Consider the following 21,060-nt stretch of genomic DNA (forward strand, 5'->3'; position numbering starts at 1 on the left):
CAGGGCAGCTTTCATGTTACCTCAGCAGTATAATATATAACAACCAATCACAGTGCAGCTTTCATGTTACCTCAGCGGTATAATATATAACATCCAATCACAGCGCAGCTTTCATGTTACCTCAGCAGTATAATATATAACAACCAATCACAGCGCAGCTTTCATGTTACCTCAGCGGTATAATATATAACATCCAATCACAGCGCAGCTTTCATGTTACCTCAGCAGTATAATATATAACACCCAATCACAGCGCAGCTTTCATCTTACCTCAGCGGTATAATATATAACAACCAATCACAGCGCAGCTTTCATGTTACCTCAGCAGTATAATATATAACACCCAATCACAGCGCAGCTTTCATCTTACCTCAGCGGTATAATATATAACAACCAATCACAGCACAGCTTTCATCTTACCTCAGCGGTATAATATTTAACACCCAATCACAGCGCAGCTTTCATCTTACCTCAGCGGTATAATATATAACAACCAATCACAGCACAGCTTTCATCTTACCTCAGCGGTATAATATATAACAACCAATCACAGCACAGCTTTCATGTTACCTCAGCGGTATGATATATAACACCCAATCACAGCGCAGCTTTCATGTTACCTCAGCGGTATAATATATAACACCCAATCACAGCGCAGCTTTCATGTTACCTCAGCGGTATAATATATAACACCCAATCACAGCGCAGCTTTCATCTTACCTCAGCGGTATAATATATAACACCCAATCACAGCGCAGCTTTCATCTTACCTCAGCGGTATAATATATAACAACCAATCACAGCGCAGCTTTCATGTTACCTCAGCAGTATAATATATAACACCCAATCACAGCGCAGCTTTCATGTTACCTCAGCGGTATAATATATAACACCCAATCACAGCGCAGCTTTCATGTTACCTCAGCGGTATAATATATAACACCCAATCACAGCGCAGCTTTCATCTTACCTCAGCGGTATAATATATAACATCCAATCACAGCGCAGCTTTCATGTTACCTCAGCGGTATAATATATAACAACCAATCACAGCGCAGCTTTCATGTTACCTCAGCGGTATAATATATAACAACCAATCACAGCGCAGCTTTCATGTTACCTCAGCGGTATAATATATAACAACCAATCACAGCGCAGCTTTTATGTTACCTCAGCGGTATAATATATAACAACCAATCACAGCGCAGCTTTCATGTTACCTCAGCAGTATAATATATAACAACCAATCACAGCGCAGCTTTCATGTTACCTCAGCAGTATAATATATAACAACCAATCACAGCGCAGCTTTCATTTTACCTCAGCGGTATAATATATAACACCCAATCACAGCGCAGCTTTCATCTTACCTCAGCGGTATAATATATAACAACCAATCACAGCGCAGCTTTCATGTTACCTCAGCGGTATAATATATAACAACCAATCACAGCGCAGCTTTCATGTTACCTCAGCGGTATAATATATAACAACCAATCACAGCGCAGCTTTCATGTTACCTCAGCAGTATAATATATAACAACCAATCACAGCGCAGCTTTCATGTTACCTCAGCAGTATAATATATAACAACCAATCACAGCGCAGCTTTCATGTTACCTCAGCAGTATAATATATAACACCCAATCACAGCGCAGCTTTCATGTTACCTCAGCAGTATAATATATAACACCCAATCACAGCGCAGCTTTCATCTTACCTCAGCGGTATAATATATAACATCCAATCACAGCGCAGCTTTCATGTTACCTCAGCGGTATAATATATAACAACCAATCACAGCGCAGCTTTCATGTTACCTCAGCAGTATAATATATAACAACCAATCACAGCGCAGCTTTCATGTTACCTCAGCAGTATAATATATAACAACCAATCACAGCGCAGCTTTCATGTTACCTCAGCAGTATAATATACAACAACCAATCACAGCACAGCTTTCATGTTACCTCAGCGGTATATTATATAACACCCAATCACAGCGCAGCTTTCATGTTACCTCAGCAGTATAATATATAACAACCAATCACAGCGCAGCTTTCATGTTGCCTCAGCAGTATAATATATAACAACCAATCACAGCGCAGCTTTCATGTTACCTCAGCAGTATAATATACAACAACCAATCACAGCACAGCTTTCATGTTACCTCAGCGGTATATTATATAACACCCAATCACAGCGCAGCTTTCATGTTACCTCAGCAGTATAATATATAACAACCAATCACAGCGCAGCTTTCATGTTACCTCAGCGGTATAATATATAACAACCAATCACAGCACAGCTTTCATGTTACCTCAGCGGTATATTATATAGCTCCCTCACACAGCCGTTTGCAGACTCCGCCCGGGTTCAGCCGCGCCGCCGTGCGTTCTGCCAGTGTTTCGGCTCTGTTCTCAGCGCAGCTTAAAGTGCAGCCAAGGCTGCTGATAAAAGAAGAAGATCAGTACTGACCTCACTGGTGAAGTGGATGTCCACAATGAATGAATGGCTGTGATTGGACGCTTTCCGCTCTGGCTGTGATTGGTTAAGTGGGCTGTCAGTCAGCAGCGCTCAGCCAATCAGAGCAATCTCTCGTTAGATTTGGGGATTTTGAATTCCCGTCACCAGAGAAAAAGTTCCCCTCCAGGCTGACAATCCCTGAGAGCGCCACCGGGGGCAGCGACATCACCTGTAAGGGGAGTATTCACTTTTTTTAATTTCTTGACCAAGTTGTGCCGTGTTTTCGGGGACACAGGGCTGAAAACGGCCAAAAACAGAACATCCAACGCTGTCAGAGTATTGAAATGAATGGGAGCGCTGTACAGCGTTTAGCGCATGGCTGAAATAACCGCACTAAATGCTGTACAAAAACACCTGCGTGAGGGCGGCCTTACAGCGACAATCATCAGCAGCGCTGCTTCAACAGCAATCAAGAGCGCCCCCAACAGCTGCCAGGACAGAAACAGAAACAACAAGGGATTTTTCTTGAAAGCAGGGAGGAAAAAAACAAAAAAAAGGAAGAATTTCTGAGGGGGTTACCAAAGCATTTTTAATCATCATGTTATTCTCCTGTCAGACACTAGGGGAGCTGTTCTCACAAAATCTACAAAAACTACAGTTCCCAGAAGCCATTTGGCTTAAGGGAGCGTCTACAAACGTCCGCTCTGCGTTATTGACGCGCTCAGCCTCTTGTTTTGGGCTCTTCGTGTCCGTCTGGTTTTGGCTTACAAATACTGATACAAAATACTGACCGTGTGACTGCGGGATACGTAATACAGCCGTGTGACTGCGGGATACGTAATACAGCCGTGTGGCGGTAACCATGAGCTGTCGTCGGGTCGACCCTCTCTTAGACAGGTGAGGAGTCACTGGGGTGACAGATGATGATGAGGGACCCGTACCTCATGCCCTAGTTGTGGGGGAGGGGTGTGTTTACGTTTGCAAAGTGTTCTTGTTCGTTGTAAATAAAGTTAATTGAAACAGCCGCGTGATATTTGTAATATAGTCCCCAATAACGTATCTTGGGGTCCCCTCTGTGTAACTTCCGTCACCGTGAACCGCTATCGCCCCCCGCAGGGCGCTGGGAGACGGCTGACCCGATTTCGCTTGTGATCCGATTTGATCCCAGCTCACTGACCAGCTGGGAGTTGTAGTTCTCCTATGGCAGTGACTCCCAGCCGGCCGTCTTCACGCGGCTGTAGGCGTATTTGCGTAGGTCTTTTGCAGTACGAGCTCTGCTTTTTTTGCGCTCACATTGACGTATCTTACCGCCCTTTTTGCGCCCGTCAGGTGTGTTAATTTGCGGGCGACAAACAACCGATTGAAGCGGCTAATTAGTTTTAATGAGTTCCGGATGTGTTCTATTTCCTGGGCGTTCCGCATCTCCTCGCGCGTTTGCGTTCCCCTCATTGACTTCTATGGGGATCTTTGGTGCGCAAATATGCAGAAAAATAGCGCAGGTTCTATATTTTTTGCGCAACCAAAATTTGCGCGCAAAATACAAAAATGTGAATGAAAGCAGCGGGTTCTGTTCTCTGCGGATTGTGCGCCAATACGCCCGTGTGAAGCCGCCCTCAAAGCCGCAGCCGGTGATTATTATATTTTACCACCTGTATTAACGGCTGATAACAGATAGTTAGGCAACCGAGCAGAACCGCTGGCCGGGCAGCGTCCCCACCAGCCTGCGGAACTGGTCTAACTCAGCCACTAACGACATCCCGGACGCCGCGCTGAGGCCATCAGCGGGTCTAACACTCGCATCTGTGTGCGCGCCGCAGTAGGAGGGGGAGGAGTCAGCTGACCGCTGGATGTCTGTAATGGGGGAGTTGGAACAGATTAGCAAGCTGGTAGGGATGGGGGGGCTGCACTTGTTGGGAACACCTGAGACTGGCACAATGGGGCATCTGATGCCACAAAACTTATGGGGACATCTGAGACTGGCACTATGGGGCATCTGATGCCACAAAACTTATGGGGACATCTGAGACTGGCACTATGGGGCATCTGATGCTACAAAACCTATGGGGGCATCTGAGACTGGCACTTTAAGGGCATCTGATGCCGCAAAACTTATAGGGGCATCTGAGACTGGCACTTTAGGGGCATCTGATGGCACAAAACTTATGGGGGCATCTGAGACTGGCACTATGGGGCATCTGATGGCACAAAACTTATGGGGGCATCTGAGACTGGCACTATGGGGCATCTGATGGCACAAAACTTATGGGGGCATCTGAGACTGGCACTATGAGGCATCTGATGGCACAAAACTTATGGGGGCATCTGAGACTGGCACTTTAGGGGCATCTCTGGGATGCAATATGGGAGCATGCGAAAGAAGATGTAGGTGTCTGTGCCAGGCCGGACTTTTGCCGCAGCAAATCCGCCTGCGGCCGCTAATCCGGGTTTCGCCAACCATGTGGACGAGATTTCTCAGAAGTGGTATTTAAAGTGTTAACAGTTCTGATTCGGGACGAGGCTTCGGCACTGGTGCTGCGGGGTGCCATCCGCGATCCCGCGCCATACACTCATTTGTTCAGACATACGAACAGGAACGGAATCCGTCTGCAGGTCGGGGAGAATCTCACCCAATACTTTAAAACGGACCACAACAAAAAAACCTCATATCGCCCGATTTTGCGTTTCTCCTATTCAGATAGCACGGGATTCTTTTTTTTTTCTTGTGCGTGAAAATCCAACGTACATCGATGCATTTTTTTTTTTGTAAAGTTTTTTTGTAGAAAATCGTATTTCCATAAGTGCGATATCGCGTTCCTCAGACCGCTGTAGCACTCGCCTTTGGAAATGCAGCCTTAAAATAATAAGTTATATTTTTGCGCGTCTCACAACACACAAAATTCACATAAGTCCGTAAATTGTCCGTGTAAATGAGCCCCGAGGGCGGGCTCACACTTTGGGCGTGTTTGTAATACCCCGTTATCAGATCCCACTGATGTCGATGGGTTAATTCGCGGGCACGTATTTTGCACACGTACATTTGTTGCACTAATTTTTTAACTAATTAAGCTAATTAGCCATTTCCCAGGACAGACCCGTGGGTGTGGCCTTCATTGCGCATGCAAATCTGCATCGGGCTTCATTGACTTATGTGAGAAGAATTTGACGTGTTTTGATCCCCAAATCGCGTTTTTTTTCAAGCCCCGCCTTATTCTGCCATAAACTGCCTAGACACACCCATTTTTATGCAAATCTGCGCTCCAGGGCTACTGATGGAGCGATATTATCCTAATTAGTCTATGTTTTGTGTCCACAGGTGCCTCGCTTGCTTAGCAAAAAACCTCTCCAGATACGAGTCGGATCTGGACCCCCTGCCCCCGCCTCTCAAGGACAAGCTGATAAAGCTGCTGTGCACCCAGGGACGCCTCACCGACGCCAACATTGGACGGGTAAGGAAGTCGCCATTTAAAGGAACACTCCTCCATTGAACTACATCACAGTTAAAACCTACATTTACAGTAACAGCTGATAATCTGCCAGTAACGAGCCGATCGGCGCTGTAGAGTGTTGATCGGCACTCGGCAAACTTCTACTTCCATGCGGCAATCATTGTGAGTAGACAGACTACGCATGATCGTCCATCCCCATGCAGTCTACCTCATTGTCGGGTGGAGGTACAAGCCCTGTCTGTATATCCTGCGCCTATACGTGTGTGATACATGGTCGTATCACAGTTTAACACGTACATGAGATAGTGGTGCTGCACCGCTACAACTGAATGGAGCCTAACAGTTAGAGCGATCTTGTGAGCTGGCTGAGTTGGCGGAATGTCAAACCCCAACCTTTATGATTCACTCATTATGTAGCTATCCCTCAGTATATATAAGTGGGCTAGTGGTACATTGGTTAGTTATTTTCTTTCTGAATCCCCCGGCCTCTTTTTCTTCAGCTGGTCATGTGATCTCAGTTCTGATCGGCTCAGATCTACTTGGGGTTTATCGATTCATTTTCTACTCTCATTTTGTGTGATGCTGTTACATGGATCTGCTACAAAAACTGCTTAGAGAGGGATACAAGCTCTCCTGTCATAGTTACTGATGATAATCAGACCGCTGCTGTCACACAGGTATAATAGAGGAGATCACAGCTCATCCTCCTGGTTGTATGTTTTTTGTCTGTAGCTTATATAGATGAATATAGAAGGTAATCATAATTAAACTCCCCCCCGCAGCAGGCAGAAATGGTGCACGGCTTGATAGGCGCTCTGCATAGGCAGCCCTAGGGCCCTTCAGAAGGCCCCCGGCTGCCTAGCAACGGCAGTGTTCTGTGATCTGACCGGACAGGCTTGATAGAAGCCTGTCCAGTCCCTGTACAGAATGATGTAATGCCATAGCATCTTGTGAAGTTTGTAACTCGAGCGTTCGCAAGTAGGGGACTATCTGTACTCCGAAGGAGATAAAAGGTAGGGGTCTCTCCACATACACTCTGGCAAACAAAAAGAAGACGGCTTAGCCTAGATGCACCCTGCACAACATCCACATGGGTGCCACAATCACGTACCTCTGTGTGGTGATCCTAATGGATCACTATGACAGGTATTCCGCTAAGCCACAATGATTGGTTCAGAGTGTGACACTCCCATCAAAGGTGTAACCACCTAAGCCTTATTTAAGCTGTTGTGATCTGCTGGCTCAGTATGCTGTCAGCCCACCACCAGGACTGACATGCCGCCGTTTTTTTCATTTATTTTCTTTCAGTTATCACAGGCTCTAATTTGAAGACCTTATTATTAGGCATCCTTATAGGCAGCATAGGTCCATGCAACCAATTATCTTTATAACCTTGCTCTTCAATCATGGAGTGCTTGATATAGCATTTTAGGGAGCTTATTGAACGGCGCAATTCTGTAACTGGAATATATTATTCCGGTTAGACTCTATCTGGGAGAATAGAATTGTTCCAAATTCCACACTAACTCCAACCATTGCTGATGTGGAATATTTGAAACAATAGCCTCATTGGAATATACATCTGTCTGACTACGACCATAAGCTGCCAGCTTGGTCACACCTGTCAGTCTAAAACAGATGTATATCTGATTCCGTGTATCCTAAGTCCTTCGGGTCACTTTGGATACTGTGAGGCCAAATAACCAACGATTCACCCTAACCAAGCCACTACCCAGTCTACTCCTGGGAATTGATATATCTGAACCCCTGAAGAACCCACGGTTGTGGGGGAACCGCGTTGGGTTACGTAATACACTTAGTTTTCGCACATGTCATGGCTTTATCACCAAAATGACATCTGCGTAACCAATCGTGATATATTTCAGATTAGTCACTTTTGTAGACCAACGATATGCAATAGCTGGATAGACCATCTTCATTCAGCGCACTCGGTCTTCATCTGTCGCATTGAGTGGCATCAATTCAGTCCAGTTTTTTCTCTTTATCTAGTATATGTGTGTTTGTTCTTCCTCTTTTTTAATTAATTGCAATAAAAGGTATTTTTTAAGACTATTAATTTAAGGGGTCCACCTTGTAAATTTCTTGAGATCAGTTAGTTGGACTAATACTGCCTCTGTAAATTCTTGTTCTACTTATAATGGCAGGCTTTCTTTCTCACAAGCTCAATGTTGAGAGCTGGGTTACTGAGGCGAATGCCGTATTTTCTCAAGAGGGTTATACCTCTAACACGGCTAGCACTGACATGCATGGATGTTTTAAACAACTTACAAAACAATACCGTGACTGTATCAGAGGGTGGCGGGAAGTACAGGGCCTCAAAAGATACATGGAAAATAAAATTGTCCCCAGAGGCCTGCGCAATCCGATACTACCACCTGTTAGACTGAGGAATAACGATTTCCTGGCCAAATGGGAGAAAGAATCCACAGAGTCCTCACTAAGACTAATCCAACTACTTATCACCGAGGAACAACAGATACTAACCAAAAATCAACAGAATCTGGATGATACGCTGGAGGCAGTGAAGAAATTCGCTGATGATCCTGAATTTTCTGTAAAGGAAAAAATCCTCCAGACTAATGTGGAAAAATATACCTCCCAGATAAAAGAACGCAAACATGGCCAATTTAATCGAGACTTCATTGACTTCAGAGAGAACCGCGCTTACAACATTAATAGATCATGCTCCGATACAGATATAAGTTCCTCTGACCTCGAAGTCTCAGAAAATGAAGGTCTACCAAGAGGCAGGTATAACACACACCCTCGTAGAGGCAGAAGTAAGACACAACAGAGAGGACGAGGCAAAAACAAGTATCCTAATAACAACATGGATCAAAGTTTTTTTAGGTCCACCTCTGCCCCGTTACCCCCTGAGAGACAGAAGGGGGTTATGAGTTCTGCCAACCTACAGACTAACCAAACTCATAAACCTACACCCGATAAACTACAAGTTATAACTCTCTCAGATAAAGGGCTGTCATCTGTGGAGATGGGCGTTTTGGAGAGGGGGGCTGTCCTTCGTACCGACGAACCGCTATGATCCGTTCGTCTGGACGAAGGACATCTCCCTCTTCATGCACCGACTCCGGTGGAAAAAACATTTTGTCCAATCAGACAAAAAAACTAGCTGCCGAATTCGGATTATCTCCATCGGATATGCCCATACTAGGGGATCTCCAACACCTGGAAAATGATATGAATTGTGTCCCAGGGAAGGGTCCATTTACCGAACTTAAAAATAAGAATTCATCTAATCCCCCTTCGCTGCATTGTCCTCTCCTTGACACCTTTGAGAAGATTGTCCTCAAGGAAATGAAGAATCTGAAGCCCAAAGACTGCAGAGGCCCCCAGAATATGACCCGTGAAGAAATGTGTGCATTGAAATCCCTTGAAAACAGTGAGATTGTCTTTAAACCATCTGACAAGGGTGGCAATGTCGTGGTTCTCAATAGAAGTCAATATGTTAACATGTGTATGACCTTGTTAAATGACACAGACACATACGAAAAACTCCCAACTGATCCCACAGTGCAATATTCACGTGAATTACTATCACTTGCAGAAATGGCTCTGTCATCTAAACTTATTAGCCAAAAGGAACTTAAATATATCGTTCCGAGACACCCGAGGGTGGCCACATTCTACACCTTACCAAAGGTGCACAAGGGGCTATCACCCCTCAAAGGACGACCGATCATCTCTGGCATTTCTAACTTGAGCCAAAATGCAAGCACATATGTGGATATATTACTAAGACCTTTCAGAACCTCTCTCCAATCACATGTCGAGGACACCCCTGACATGCTACGCCAAATTGAGGGCATCCACTTAGAGCCTAATGTCATCTTGGCAACAATGGACGTCGAGAGCCTGTATAGCTCTATACCTCATGATTTGGGTTTGAGAGCCACTGAACATTTTCTGAACCAAAAAGGCCACCAATACTATGAACATAATCAGTTCATTAAAGACCTACTAGGGTTTATCCTAACCCATAACTATTTTCTGTTCCAGGGGGTCTTCTTCCACCAGCTCAGGGGCACCGCGATGGGGACGCCATGTGCCCCATCTTACGCCAATCTGCTCCTGGGCTGGTGGGAGGAGAGATACGTCTTCACTGAAGAAAATCATCTATTTACCGAGAATATCATTCTATGGGCAAGATACATAGATGATATCTTCATTCTTTGGTCAGGCACGAAAAACAACTTCGTTGCCTTCGTCGAAACACTTAACCGTAACAATCTGAATCTGCGTTTTACAACAGAATGTGACGAAAAAACGATCACTTTCCTGGACCTTAGAATCTCTAAAGAGCAAGACGGTACTTTGTCGACTACTACATTTCACAAAGCAACGGCTACTAATTCCCTTTTAACCTGGGATGGTTACCACCCATACCCACTTCGCAAAGGAATTCCGAAAGGTCAATTTCTTTGAATTCGCAGAAATTGTTCGTCTGAAAGCGAATTTATGGCTGAAGGGCACAAATTATCCTCAAGATTCACGCAAAGAGGTTATCCGGAGACGGTTGTCTACGAGGCCTATAATTTCGCAGCCGGAAAAGATCGAAATGAGTTACTACTATCCTGCAAAAAAAAGAGAGCAATAGTACCACTAGGGTCATAGGCACGTACGACACCGGGTCCTCTGCAGTCAAGGGCATCCTAAGGGATTATTGGGACATTCTGAAAGATGCCGAGGATATTGGTGACCTGCTACCCTCGTCGCCACTAATCACGTTTAGGAGAGGCCGCAACCTAAGAGATCGACTTGTCAAAAGCTACTAAAAACCTGATGTACCAACTAGCATGTGGCTAGGAAGGCATAATTTTAAAGGCACATTCCCATGCTCGGGATGTGCAGCATGCCCTTTCATCAAAAAAAGCTCCAGTTTTCGTAGTGCTTCCACAGCCATCGAATTCCATAACAGAGAATTCATAAATTGCCGCACTATGAACGTGGTATACCTAGCCACATGCTCATGCCCATTAAACTACGTGGGCAAGACGGTTCAGCAATTTCGCCGCCGTATTCTTGCCCACGTGGGTAACATCAGGCGAAACGAACAAACACCTGTAGCTACGCATATCTGGGACGTACACGGGGTGATGTAAATCAGATTTATTTCCAAGGCATTGAGTGCATTCGCCATGACGGACGACGTGGCGATATAGACAGACTTCTCTTGCAAAAAGGGACAGGCTGGATTTTCCGAATGCGGTCGGTTGCCCCTACAGGACTAAATGAGCAATTATCCTTCAATTGCTTCATCTAACTACAATGTCCATGCTGGTCACTGCCAACAGTGTGAAATACATATGGAGTAATTAAATATCGGAAGAGCGTCACACTCCATGACTAAGTCCTCATCATTAACCATTTGTTGACATATCTATTCCCCTACGAGTTGCGCAACAAATTGCGAGAATCTCTATCTCGCTCACAAATTCAATATTGATCCCTATATTGTGCGTAACTAAGATTCTAACATTGTTTCCTTACCTTGTATGTCATCAGCACTTAGCATCTATTCTTATTAAGCCATTCACAATAGATGGTCTTTGTGTTATCTTAGGGTAAATATACGAACCTTGGACTATGCGCCCCAGTTACATGGTGTGATGGGATAAGCCCTCTGCTGTGAGGGAATAATAAGAAAAGGATAACGCATACATGTGTATTGCAGGTTCCTTTATTGATTGTTGAACCACTTCAATGCATTAATACTGACGTCTCAGCGCCATATGACATCCTCCATGTTACACGACGTCACATGATAGGACTTACTGATGGGACCATGGCCACGGAGGCTATCTGTATCTATTTACATAATGCAGGCCTTTTAACACGCTGCCTGGTTATCCAGGTGCGTCCGTTCCGCCCCTTCAGCGTCACGTGACCATATTGGTGACGTGCCATGGCACGTGACTCATGCATCGAGTACACCATGGTTACCAATTCATAGGCATTGCACCTCTGCACCGCCCCCTGAGCGTCATGTGACTTTATTGATGACGCGCGACGTCATGTGACTCATCCAGGAGGTGGTGACGTCATTCCGCGTCCGTACGTCCACAACGCCAGAGGGAATGCTTTTAAGAGTAATTTTACTTGCTAATAAGAAGGTCCTTCGCAATCGGTAGGAATATGCAGCCACCCCTCCTTAATAGCTGGCATCAGGAATGTATAGACAATCACAACCTCTCATACGATCGATTGTATCGGCCACAACATTCACTCATCAGGTAAGCAGCTTCCTGGTTTCTATAGTAACGGCCCATACGAGGTATTCCGCTAAGCCACAATGATTGGTTCAGAGTGTGACACTCCCATCAAAGGTGTAACCACCTAAGCCTTATTTAACCTGTTGTGATCTGCTGGCTCAGTATGCTGTCAGCCCACCACCAGGACTGACATGCTGCCGGTTTTTTCATTTATTTTCTTTCAGTTATCACAGGCTCTAATTTGAAGACCTTATTATTAGGCATCCTTATAGGCAGCATAGGTCCATGCAACCAATTATCTTTATAACCTTGCTCTTCAATCATGGAGTGCTTGATATAGCATTTTAGGGAGCTTATTGAACGGCGCAATTCTGTAACTGGAATATATTATTCCGGTTAGACTCTATCTGGGAGAATAGAATTGTTCCTAATTCCACACTAACTCCAACCATTGCTGATGTGGAATTTTTGAAACAATAGCCTCATTGGAATATACATCTGTCTGACTACGACCATAAGCTGCCAGCTTGGTCGCACCTGTCAGTCTAAAACAGATGTATATCTGATTCCGTGTATCCTAAGTCCTTCGGGTCACTTTGGATACTGTGAGGCCAAATAACCAACTATATATCCTAATCAAGCCACTACCCAGTCTACTCCTGGGAATTGATATATCTGAACCCCTGAAGAACCCCCCGTTGTGGGGGAAATGCGTTGGGTTACGTAATACACTTAGTTTTCGCACATGTCATGGCTTTATCACCAGAATGACATCTGCGTAACCAATCGTGATATATTTCAGATTAGTCACTTTTGTAGACCAACGATATGCAATAGCTGGATAGACCATCTTCATTCCGCGCACTCGGTCTTCATCTGTCGCATTGAGTGGCATCAATTTAGTCCAGTTTTTTCTCTTTATTTATCTAGTATATGTGTGTTTGTTCTTCCTCTTTTTTAATTAATTGCAATAAAAGGTATTTTTTAAGATCATTAGTTGAAGGGGTCCACCTAGTAAATTTCTTGAGATTAGTTAGTTGGACTAATACTGCCTCTGTAAATTCTTGTCGCCCATGTGAAAGCGGCCTTACAGACAACTGTAAGTCACTGACATGTGCCAAAGAAGTTTTGTTCTCTGCTTGCTGTCAGTGTACGAATAACGAGGATGATAATAATATGCGGTCATGAGATCATATCATGCTGACCGGTTACATCTCCCCCAGGTCCTGCATCCGTCTGTCAAAAAACTCGACCTCCGTGACTGTGACGTGTCCGACAACGCTCTGAAACTAATATCCTGCTGCCGACAACTTAAGAAAATAAACCTAAACTCCAGTAAAGGAGAGGAGAGAACCTCCGTCACTTCTGAAGGTAAAGTCCTTACATGTACTTTCCTGGGAGAAAACCAAGGTCGGCACGAAGTTTTTTTTTTTTGTTTTTTTTTATATTATGCAATTTTGCCCACAAGATGATGTAGAACGCCGGTTAGATTTCAGCTACAGATGTGCTATGATCTGCACAAGGATTAGTCCCACTATCATTCTATGAGGCTAATCCTGTGCCATTCCGTGCATAAAAATTAAAATGCTACTTATTTCGACGGCGCAAACAAAAATTTGCACAAAAATTTTTCATAGTCTATGAATGAAGCCCAAATCACTTGGATGGTAAGTAGATTGGCTTTGATGCTGATTTAGTGCGGAATGACTGCCAAATTCTGTGTTAAACCCGACTCGTGTGAAGGAAATGCTTCCCACGTAAAAAAAAAACAAAAAAATGGCCGTGTCCTTCACGGTATGCCATGTGCACAATGGGAAACTATGTGCAACGTACGTCAAGCAGAACACAACAGTGTGATGTGAGCACGGTCTAAACTGAAGATGCGTGACGGCAGGGGCAGCGCCAACAGTCTGCGATGCTGGGCAGATAACGGTCGTATTTGTTGGCGGGCGTCTGGGAAATCGGCAGCTTGTAAATTGTTATCTCCTGGCAGGTTACCATAGATCTCTGCAGCTCAAATAAAACATTTCCGTGTCTTCCAGAGAGTACAAACATCAAGGCCGGTTTTTATTATGTTGACTGAAGTTTCACATCTTGTCTTGATTTCTTAGAACATTTTTAACCTCTTTATAAATATCAACTTCCCTCCGTATGAATGGAGCAACGGTGGAGCATGCATGCTACTGAGGTTAGATCTGGGTGCTAGTTTAATGGCCTAGGCTGACATGGTAATCCATCAGCACCTAGTAACCAGTTTTGCTTAATGGAGCAAGACTTGGGTTTGAAGACGGCTTTAAAGAGAGTAGGACAATGTGGGGGGCGGGGAGCGGGGGGGAGAGAGGGAGATCTCCCCTCCGTTCCTCCCCGCCGCTCCCCGCCGGCCCCTGAATCTTTAGAGACGAGCGGGGAGATACTCGGCTAAGGCACTACTCGATCGAGTGAGTATACTCGCTCATCTCTATTTAACAATCATAGTTTATTCAAATTAAGTGATAATCGAGCTTAGTGACGAATAATTGTCCTTATTTTATAAACTATTATATCTTTATACAAAGGATAAAGATTAGAAATTGCATCACGTTATCGATATATAAAGATTACAACTTGCATCGCATCACTTGAAAAGTAGCAACATCTGACTTAGCAGGGAAGCTTCTCTATGGATTTACCTTGCAGATCTGGCAGGTAGCATCATCTGACTTGAATATCAGCAGCCAGAGAAGCCCACTTTCAAACGCCACCAAGACAGAGTGACTCTCCAGGAACTGGACGGGTAGAGCGTCCTCTTACCTGTCCGAACGGCTTCTGTCTTGGTTCTGGAAAGTAAAAATGTTATACTATCTTAGTAAAAAATGCCTACGTGTTGACTTCCTACTCTTCGTGGCCGAATGACATCAGTTTCTGCCTTGAGACAGAAAAACAAATCTATTGTGTGCGGTGTTTGTCTAAAACCTACACCGCTGATCCTCCTTCCAGACGATAACTCTTTATTGTCTGCTTAACTTACATACATGTCTTGAATACCTTCTTAAACATGGACTTTAGCCCCGTCTAGGACAGAAAAACTCTTTAGTTCATGTATGGCTGAGAGAAGCAAAAATGTAAATAGTCTAAATAATCAATCATACAAATCAATATATTCCTGACCTAATCGCACCAGAGCTCCTTCCCCCTGTCGAATACCTTAGATGCCATGGTCACTACTGACTGTGGCATCTAACAGGTTGAACGACTGGGATCAGTGATGTGATTGCAGCGGTCAATCACTGCCAGGCTCCTTTAGTGATACAGAGGGTGCAGCTTCTGAGTCGCACCAGTATACAGCATGCTGCCTTAAAGGGCATGTGCCATGTTTGAAAGTCATAGGATAGGGGATAACTTTTAGGGCAGTGGGGGTCTGATTGTTGGTACCCTCACTGTTTCCGAGAGCAGAACTCCCACACATTGTGAAATGAGGGCAGCAGCAGTGAGACACGCACACCCTTGCTCCATTCACTTGGGATCATTACAGATAGCCAAGTTCACGCTATTAGCTATCTCCGGCGGTACCATTGAAATAAATGGAGTGGCAGTGCGCACCTGAGACCACTGCTGCACACACGTCAGGATGTGCCAGAGCACTGTCCTTGGTATTGGACCCCCACGGATTTAAAAATTATGCCCTGTGCTGTGACTTCAAAACTAAGGCATTCCATGATGTCCAGGCATATCAAGGAGCATTAAGTAGTTAAACGGGTTCAATTCTATTTACTTGCAGCTTCCACTAGGGGGAGCTTGCTGCATACAGATTTGTACAGTGCTGAGTTCAGTGGAAGCTGTATACGTCCATATGCAGTGAGCTCCCTCTAGTGGTTCATTATTTATCTCATAGAAGAGTTAATAAGAATTAATCTCCCTACATATTGTCACTTTACCATCACTTCCGTCCATCTAGGAATCACGGCGGTTGCACAGTCTTGTCCACACCTTCACGAAATCACTCTGAAAAAATGTTGCAATCTGACCGACGCCGGAGTCCTGGCTCTGTCGCTGAATTGCCCCCTATTGCAGATCATTAATTTGAGCGGCTGCTCCAGAGTCGGAGACGCATCCCTGCAGGCGCTGGGGCAGAACTGTCCACTGCTGCACAGTGTGGACTTGTCTGCTACAAAGGTAAGACCGTCCGTGTGACCCAATGCTCTGGGGACAATGTGATTAACCGGTGACTATGATGTCCTTATTGCCCCCTGCAGGTGACTGATGATGGCGTCATCGCTCTCGTGTCCGGCGAATGTTCAAAGAATTTAAAGGTACGGTCACAAGGTTACTAGTGGCATCTCCATTCCACATTTTGTATGCCAGTAGGTGCATCACGAGGGTATGCTCACCATGGAGTAATTGAACGTGAATTCCGCCACTAAATCCACATCAAAATTCTGCGCTGATCCCCATGCTGAATTTTGATGCGGAAACTAAAAAGAAATGACGTCACTTCTTGATGCGGAAAGACATAAAAAATTAGGTTTTCTGGTATCACAATTCTGCAGTCGCCAGAAATCCGAACCTGTAAGATTTCTGGCGACTACTGGGTCACAATACAACTGCATTCACTTACATTACATGCGGTGCAAGCAAGTGTGGCACAGCCATAGTCGCTGTGTAGTTCTAGCCTGTGCAGTGAGCTCCCCCTAGTGGTGAATAAGTGCTTGCAAGGTGGTAAACTAAAAAGGAACAAAATGCTTTACAAGGGGAAAAAAAAGGAAAACAAGAAGTGAAATTAACCCCTTGAGTGGCGGGTTTCCTACCACCCTGTCGTGCCCACCAGGGCAGGTTTTTTAAAATGGTCTAATCATTGAATTTCAATTAATTTTGCAGTTGCGTCTCAAGAGCCATAACCTTTTCATTTTTCCATTGACATGGCCATATAAGGGCTTGCTTTTTGCGGGACAAGTTGTGATTTTTTAAACAGGGGGGAGGAAAAAAAGAAATGGGGAAAAAAGAAACAAAGGGGCCATGTCATTAAGGGGTTAAATAATGCATTAACTTCCTTCTCTGGGTCATTACGACGCATGGATACCACATGTGTGATTGTATTTTTGATTTTTTTTACAAAGTAAAGGGAGAAAAGTGTTTTTGATTTTTTTTATAATTTTTTAACTTTTTTTTAAAATTTTTTTTTTTTTGTCCCTTTAGGGGACTTCCACAGGGACCCATCAGGACCCCTGATCACATTCCGAGGGTCCGATGGTGACAGCCCTTTACATGCTGCAGTCACATAGACTGCAGCATGTAAAGGGTTAACACAGCAGAGATCGGAGGTTTTCTCTGATCTCTGCTGTAAGAGCTAGTACCTAGCTGTCCTCTGACAGCTAACAACCAGCTCTCCCTGCCACAGAGACCATCGGCTTGCTTCTGACAAGCCGATGGTCTCTATGGCAACCTGTAAACAAAGCAGGAGATTGCCGGCATATCGGCAATATCTTCTGCTGGTTTTTCAAAGCCCTTGCTTTGTTCTCTGTGGGTCTGTGCAGGCAGAGCACACTGTCACAGCTTGTGGCATTGTGCTCTGCAGCTCCCATAGTGATACATAGCCCGGAAATCTTCCGGGCTATGTTGCTATGAGCAGTGGAGCTCGTCCCGGAAATTTTCCGGGCGTGCCACTCAAGGGGTTAAAGGTGTAAATAAATTGAATCCAAGTCTAACTGTATAATTGGCCCATCTGAATGTGCAGTCCATCATCCAACAAACCTGTCACGGGCTGACATTTTGTTGTCTGGGGTCTCGTGAAGGCCCCCATGGCTGCCACATACTTTTGCCTATGAAGAAGTGCCGATGTCACATCTTAATTGAATAGCTGCAGAAATGCAATATTGGAGTATTGCAGTATATTGTATAAGCAATCAGATGATCACAGGTTCACGTCTTCCACGAGGACAGAAAAAAAACAATTAACATTAAGTTGAATAAAGTTTTTATTACATTATTACGAAAAATATTAAAAATCGGACCCCCCTTTTAGCATTTTTAACTAAAAACTATAAACTAAAAAATCCCCTAAACCTTTGTGACGTTTCCGCATCTATTAAATGATGTATTATTTATTCCACACGGCGAACAAAGTCAGAAAAAAAATATTTCAGGGATCGCCTGAGTTCTTGCATCGAGGTTAAAGACTTCCATTATTCCCTGCAGGAAATACACATAGATCGCTGCATCCGCGTTACGGACGACTCGGTGGAGGCCATACTCACCTGCTGCCCCAATATCTACATCCTGCTTTTTCACGGATGCCCACAAATCACAGGTCAGCCGATATTACTGATGTTCTGTGTGATAGAGGCATTGTCATGAAGGAAGATGGCGTAAGAGGCCGGCCACACTGGCTTCTGCACCATCCGTTTAATGTATGGACTTCGGAAGTATGTTGCAATCTGACCGTGGATCTCCGGACCTGAACTTGGGGCATCATAGGCGTGTATGATGCTCTACGTGTGGGTCCGCAGACCCACGGTCAGGTTGGGACATACTTCCGAAGTCCATACGTTAAACGGATGGTGCAGAAGACAGTGTGGCCGGCCTCTAAGTCAGTATGTCTGGAGGACCTGTTGCCTCCCTAACATTTCTGTGGTAGTAAATAATTGTATTCCCCAATAACAGCTTTGCCTTTCCTCTGTTATTCCTCCAGGAAATGTGTTAGTAAATTAAAAACTAGCTGTCATTATTACCATTCCCTGGTCAATGGGGTGTACCCCTGTGAGGATGTGGCAAAAGCCCTGTCCACCCACGGCCTCACAATCTTAACAGCAATAGCGGCAATATTGTGCTGCCGTTGCCTGCCATGGATGGGCAAGGTGGCACCCGCATTGTAGTTACTACATCGTCACACCTTACCCTCCCACTGATTGTATGGACGCACCCCATTAATAAGGGGAATGGCAAAACCCAATTGTCAAATATTTCCAGGAGGAATACTAGAGGAACGGCACAACACAGAGATGTTCTTGCATTGTTACTTGCTGTGTACTCGTTAAAGGGAAATGTGAGATTAAAAAAAAAACATCCAGAAACAGCGCCACTCTACTCAGGAGGCTGTGTCCGGTATTGCGGTGACCTGAATGGGGCTGATCGGCAATGCCGGACGGAGAAAAATGTAGCTGTTTCTGTAAGAGAGCAGCGGTGTTTTTTCTTTACAACCCCTTTAAGAGTAAAGGCCATGTCCACTACATGTACCAGCAAGCCCAGCGCTGCTCCGAGATCAGGGGAAACCGTCGCGGATCAATCGCCTTCTCCAAGGATCTCCAGCTCTTCCCTGTTCGTGTTTTAATACTGTCCACTGCGCTAACAGGAAATCCAGTTGAAGACCCGAGGATCTATAGTGCCCCCTACAGGTAACATATGTTCCTGGAAATGGGACATAATGTGACGGCATGGAACAGAAAAACATCTGACAGCTACAGGGTTAATAATTTGTTCGCAGACGTAAATGCCAGATTAGGAAGTAGAGGCCGCCCCGTCTGCAGCCACCGCAATGCGTGGGAATCAAGGACACCGGGGAAGAAATCGTCTTGGAGAAAGTCTTAAGTAACTGAAGTTTAAGCCCCTTAGAACAGTCAGAATATTATTGGTAAAGGGGCTTCCCCACCATTATGACTTCCCCCTTCCTCCCCCCAATAATACGGGGTTCCCCTGAGGACAAAAGAGAGGTCCATGATGGCAAAGTCACTTGCAACCAAAAGTCCATCAGCTTCTTGTAGCTGTCGTTGGTCAGTCGCAGGTCCCAGTGACAATCCCTACCTGCGCCGCCGCCGCCGTGCGACTTTAGCAGCCATGTATCCCTAGCCTGATTATGTGGTATTGGGAGAACTACTGGCATTTGTGACAGCCGGGTGACCGGTCCGGTAGGAGCGTTTTGATTGGTTGCTGGGGGCCAGTAGGACAGACTCCTTCTCCGTTCTCACATTTACTAACGTTCTTGTCTTTTGTTTTTCCCCCAGATCGTTCGGCAGTCGCCATAGAACAGCTACTGGGTTCGAAAAAGCTGAGGCAGATCACATGGACTGTATAACGAGCGTCAGCTCCCGCGACCGCTCACATGGGCACTCTCCAGCTATATTGTGTCGCACATCTGTCCTCCTAACTCACTGGTGAAACGGCTCCTAGACAGAAGACTGATGGCGGATCTGTAGATAAGCGACGCCATTACCCCTTCTCTCCTCTTGGATAGAACACTGGAAGTAATCAGCGCTGACAGGTGTGGGATGTAAATAGTTAATCAGTTCTACTAGGGTAGAACATCTGGTTGTTATTGGGCCCTTGGACACGGAGCCCGGTTCTGGTTGGTCTAGTCTCTTCTAGGTGGCAAGAACACATACTGGACGACCGTCTGAAGACCCTGCCATTTTGGGTGGCAATACTCAGCACCACAATGGGGGGGCAATTTTGGTATTGCCTAGGACCCCACAGGATAGGGGATAACTGGGACTGCCGATACCTGGGTTAAGGGGCGTCCTACAATGAAGGCAGCCGCGGTCACACATTATCGCGCCATTTGTTTTACTGGAACTGTTGGAGATATCGGAGTGCTTGAACTTCGCTACCTTCGACAGACCCATTGAAACGAATGAGGCGGCGGTGCACTGCGGCCGCTGCTGCCAAGTTGTAGGGCGCTGCAGACTCCCCATTCTCAGGAGCGGTGTGCCCCCCAGAGGCCCGGTGGATGGACCCAAGAGAGAAAAAAAATATGCACCAAAAGTTATATATTCTTTGTATTTCAGTGAGCCGCTGCTGGTTTCGTGTCGGTGCGAGGAAATAAAAGTTCATTCCTATTGGTCCATATTAATTACCCCGCAGAGCCGTGTGCTAATCAGGTATCAGTAATGTGGGCAGTGATGCCCGGACCGGGGGGGATGAGCAGAAAC

The 21,060-nt window shown here is 45.2% G+C and overlaps 1 protein-coding gene across 1 annotated transcript; it reads left to right on the forward strand.

The window, feature by feature from the left end:
* The first annotated feature begins 3,161 nt into the window (after positions 1 to 3,161).
* AMN1 (antagonist of mitotic exit network 1 homolog) lies at positions 3,162 to 20,967 on the forward strand. Its single transcript, XM_066590231.1, has 7 exons — positions 3,162 to 3,363; positions 5,780 to 5,912; positions 13,387 to 13,534; positions 16,098 to 16,315; positions 16,396 to 16,452; positions 18,335 to 18,446; positions 20,137 to 20,967. Exons 1-7 carry the CDS (start codon positions 3,329 to 3,331, stop codon positions 20,205 to 20,207), a joined length of 774 nt encoding a protein of 257 aa, XP_066446328.1. The 5' UTR covers positions 3,162 to 3,328; the 3' UTR covers positions 20,208 to 20,967.
* The last annotated feature ends 93 nt before the right edge of the window (positions 20,968 to 21,060 follow it).

Source organism: Eleutherodactylus coqui, chromosome 2 (genome assembly GCF_035609145.1).
Source record: "Eleutherodactylus coqui strain aEleCoq1 chromosome 2, aEleCoq1.hap1, whole genome shotgun sequence".
Classification (NCBI taxonomy): Eukaryota; Metazoa; Chordata; class Amphibia; order Anura; family Eleutherodactylidae; genus Eleutherodactylus; species Eleutherodactylus coqui.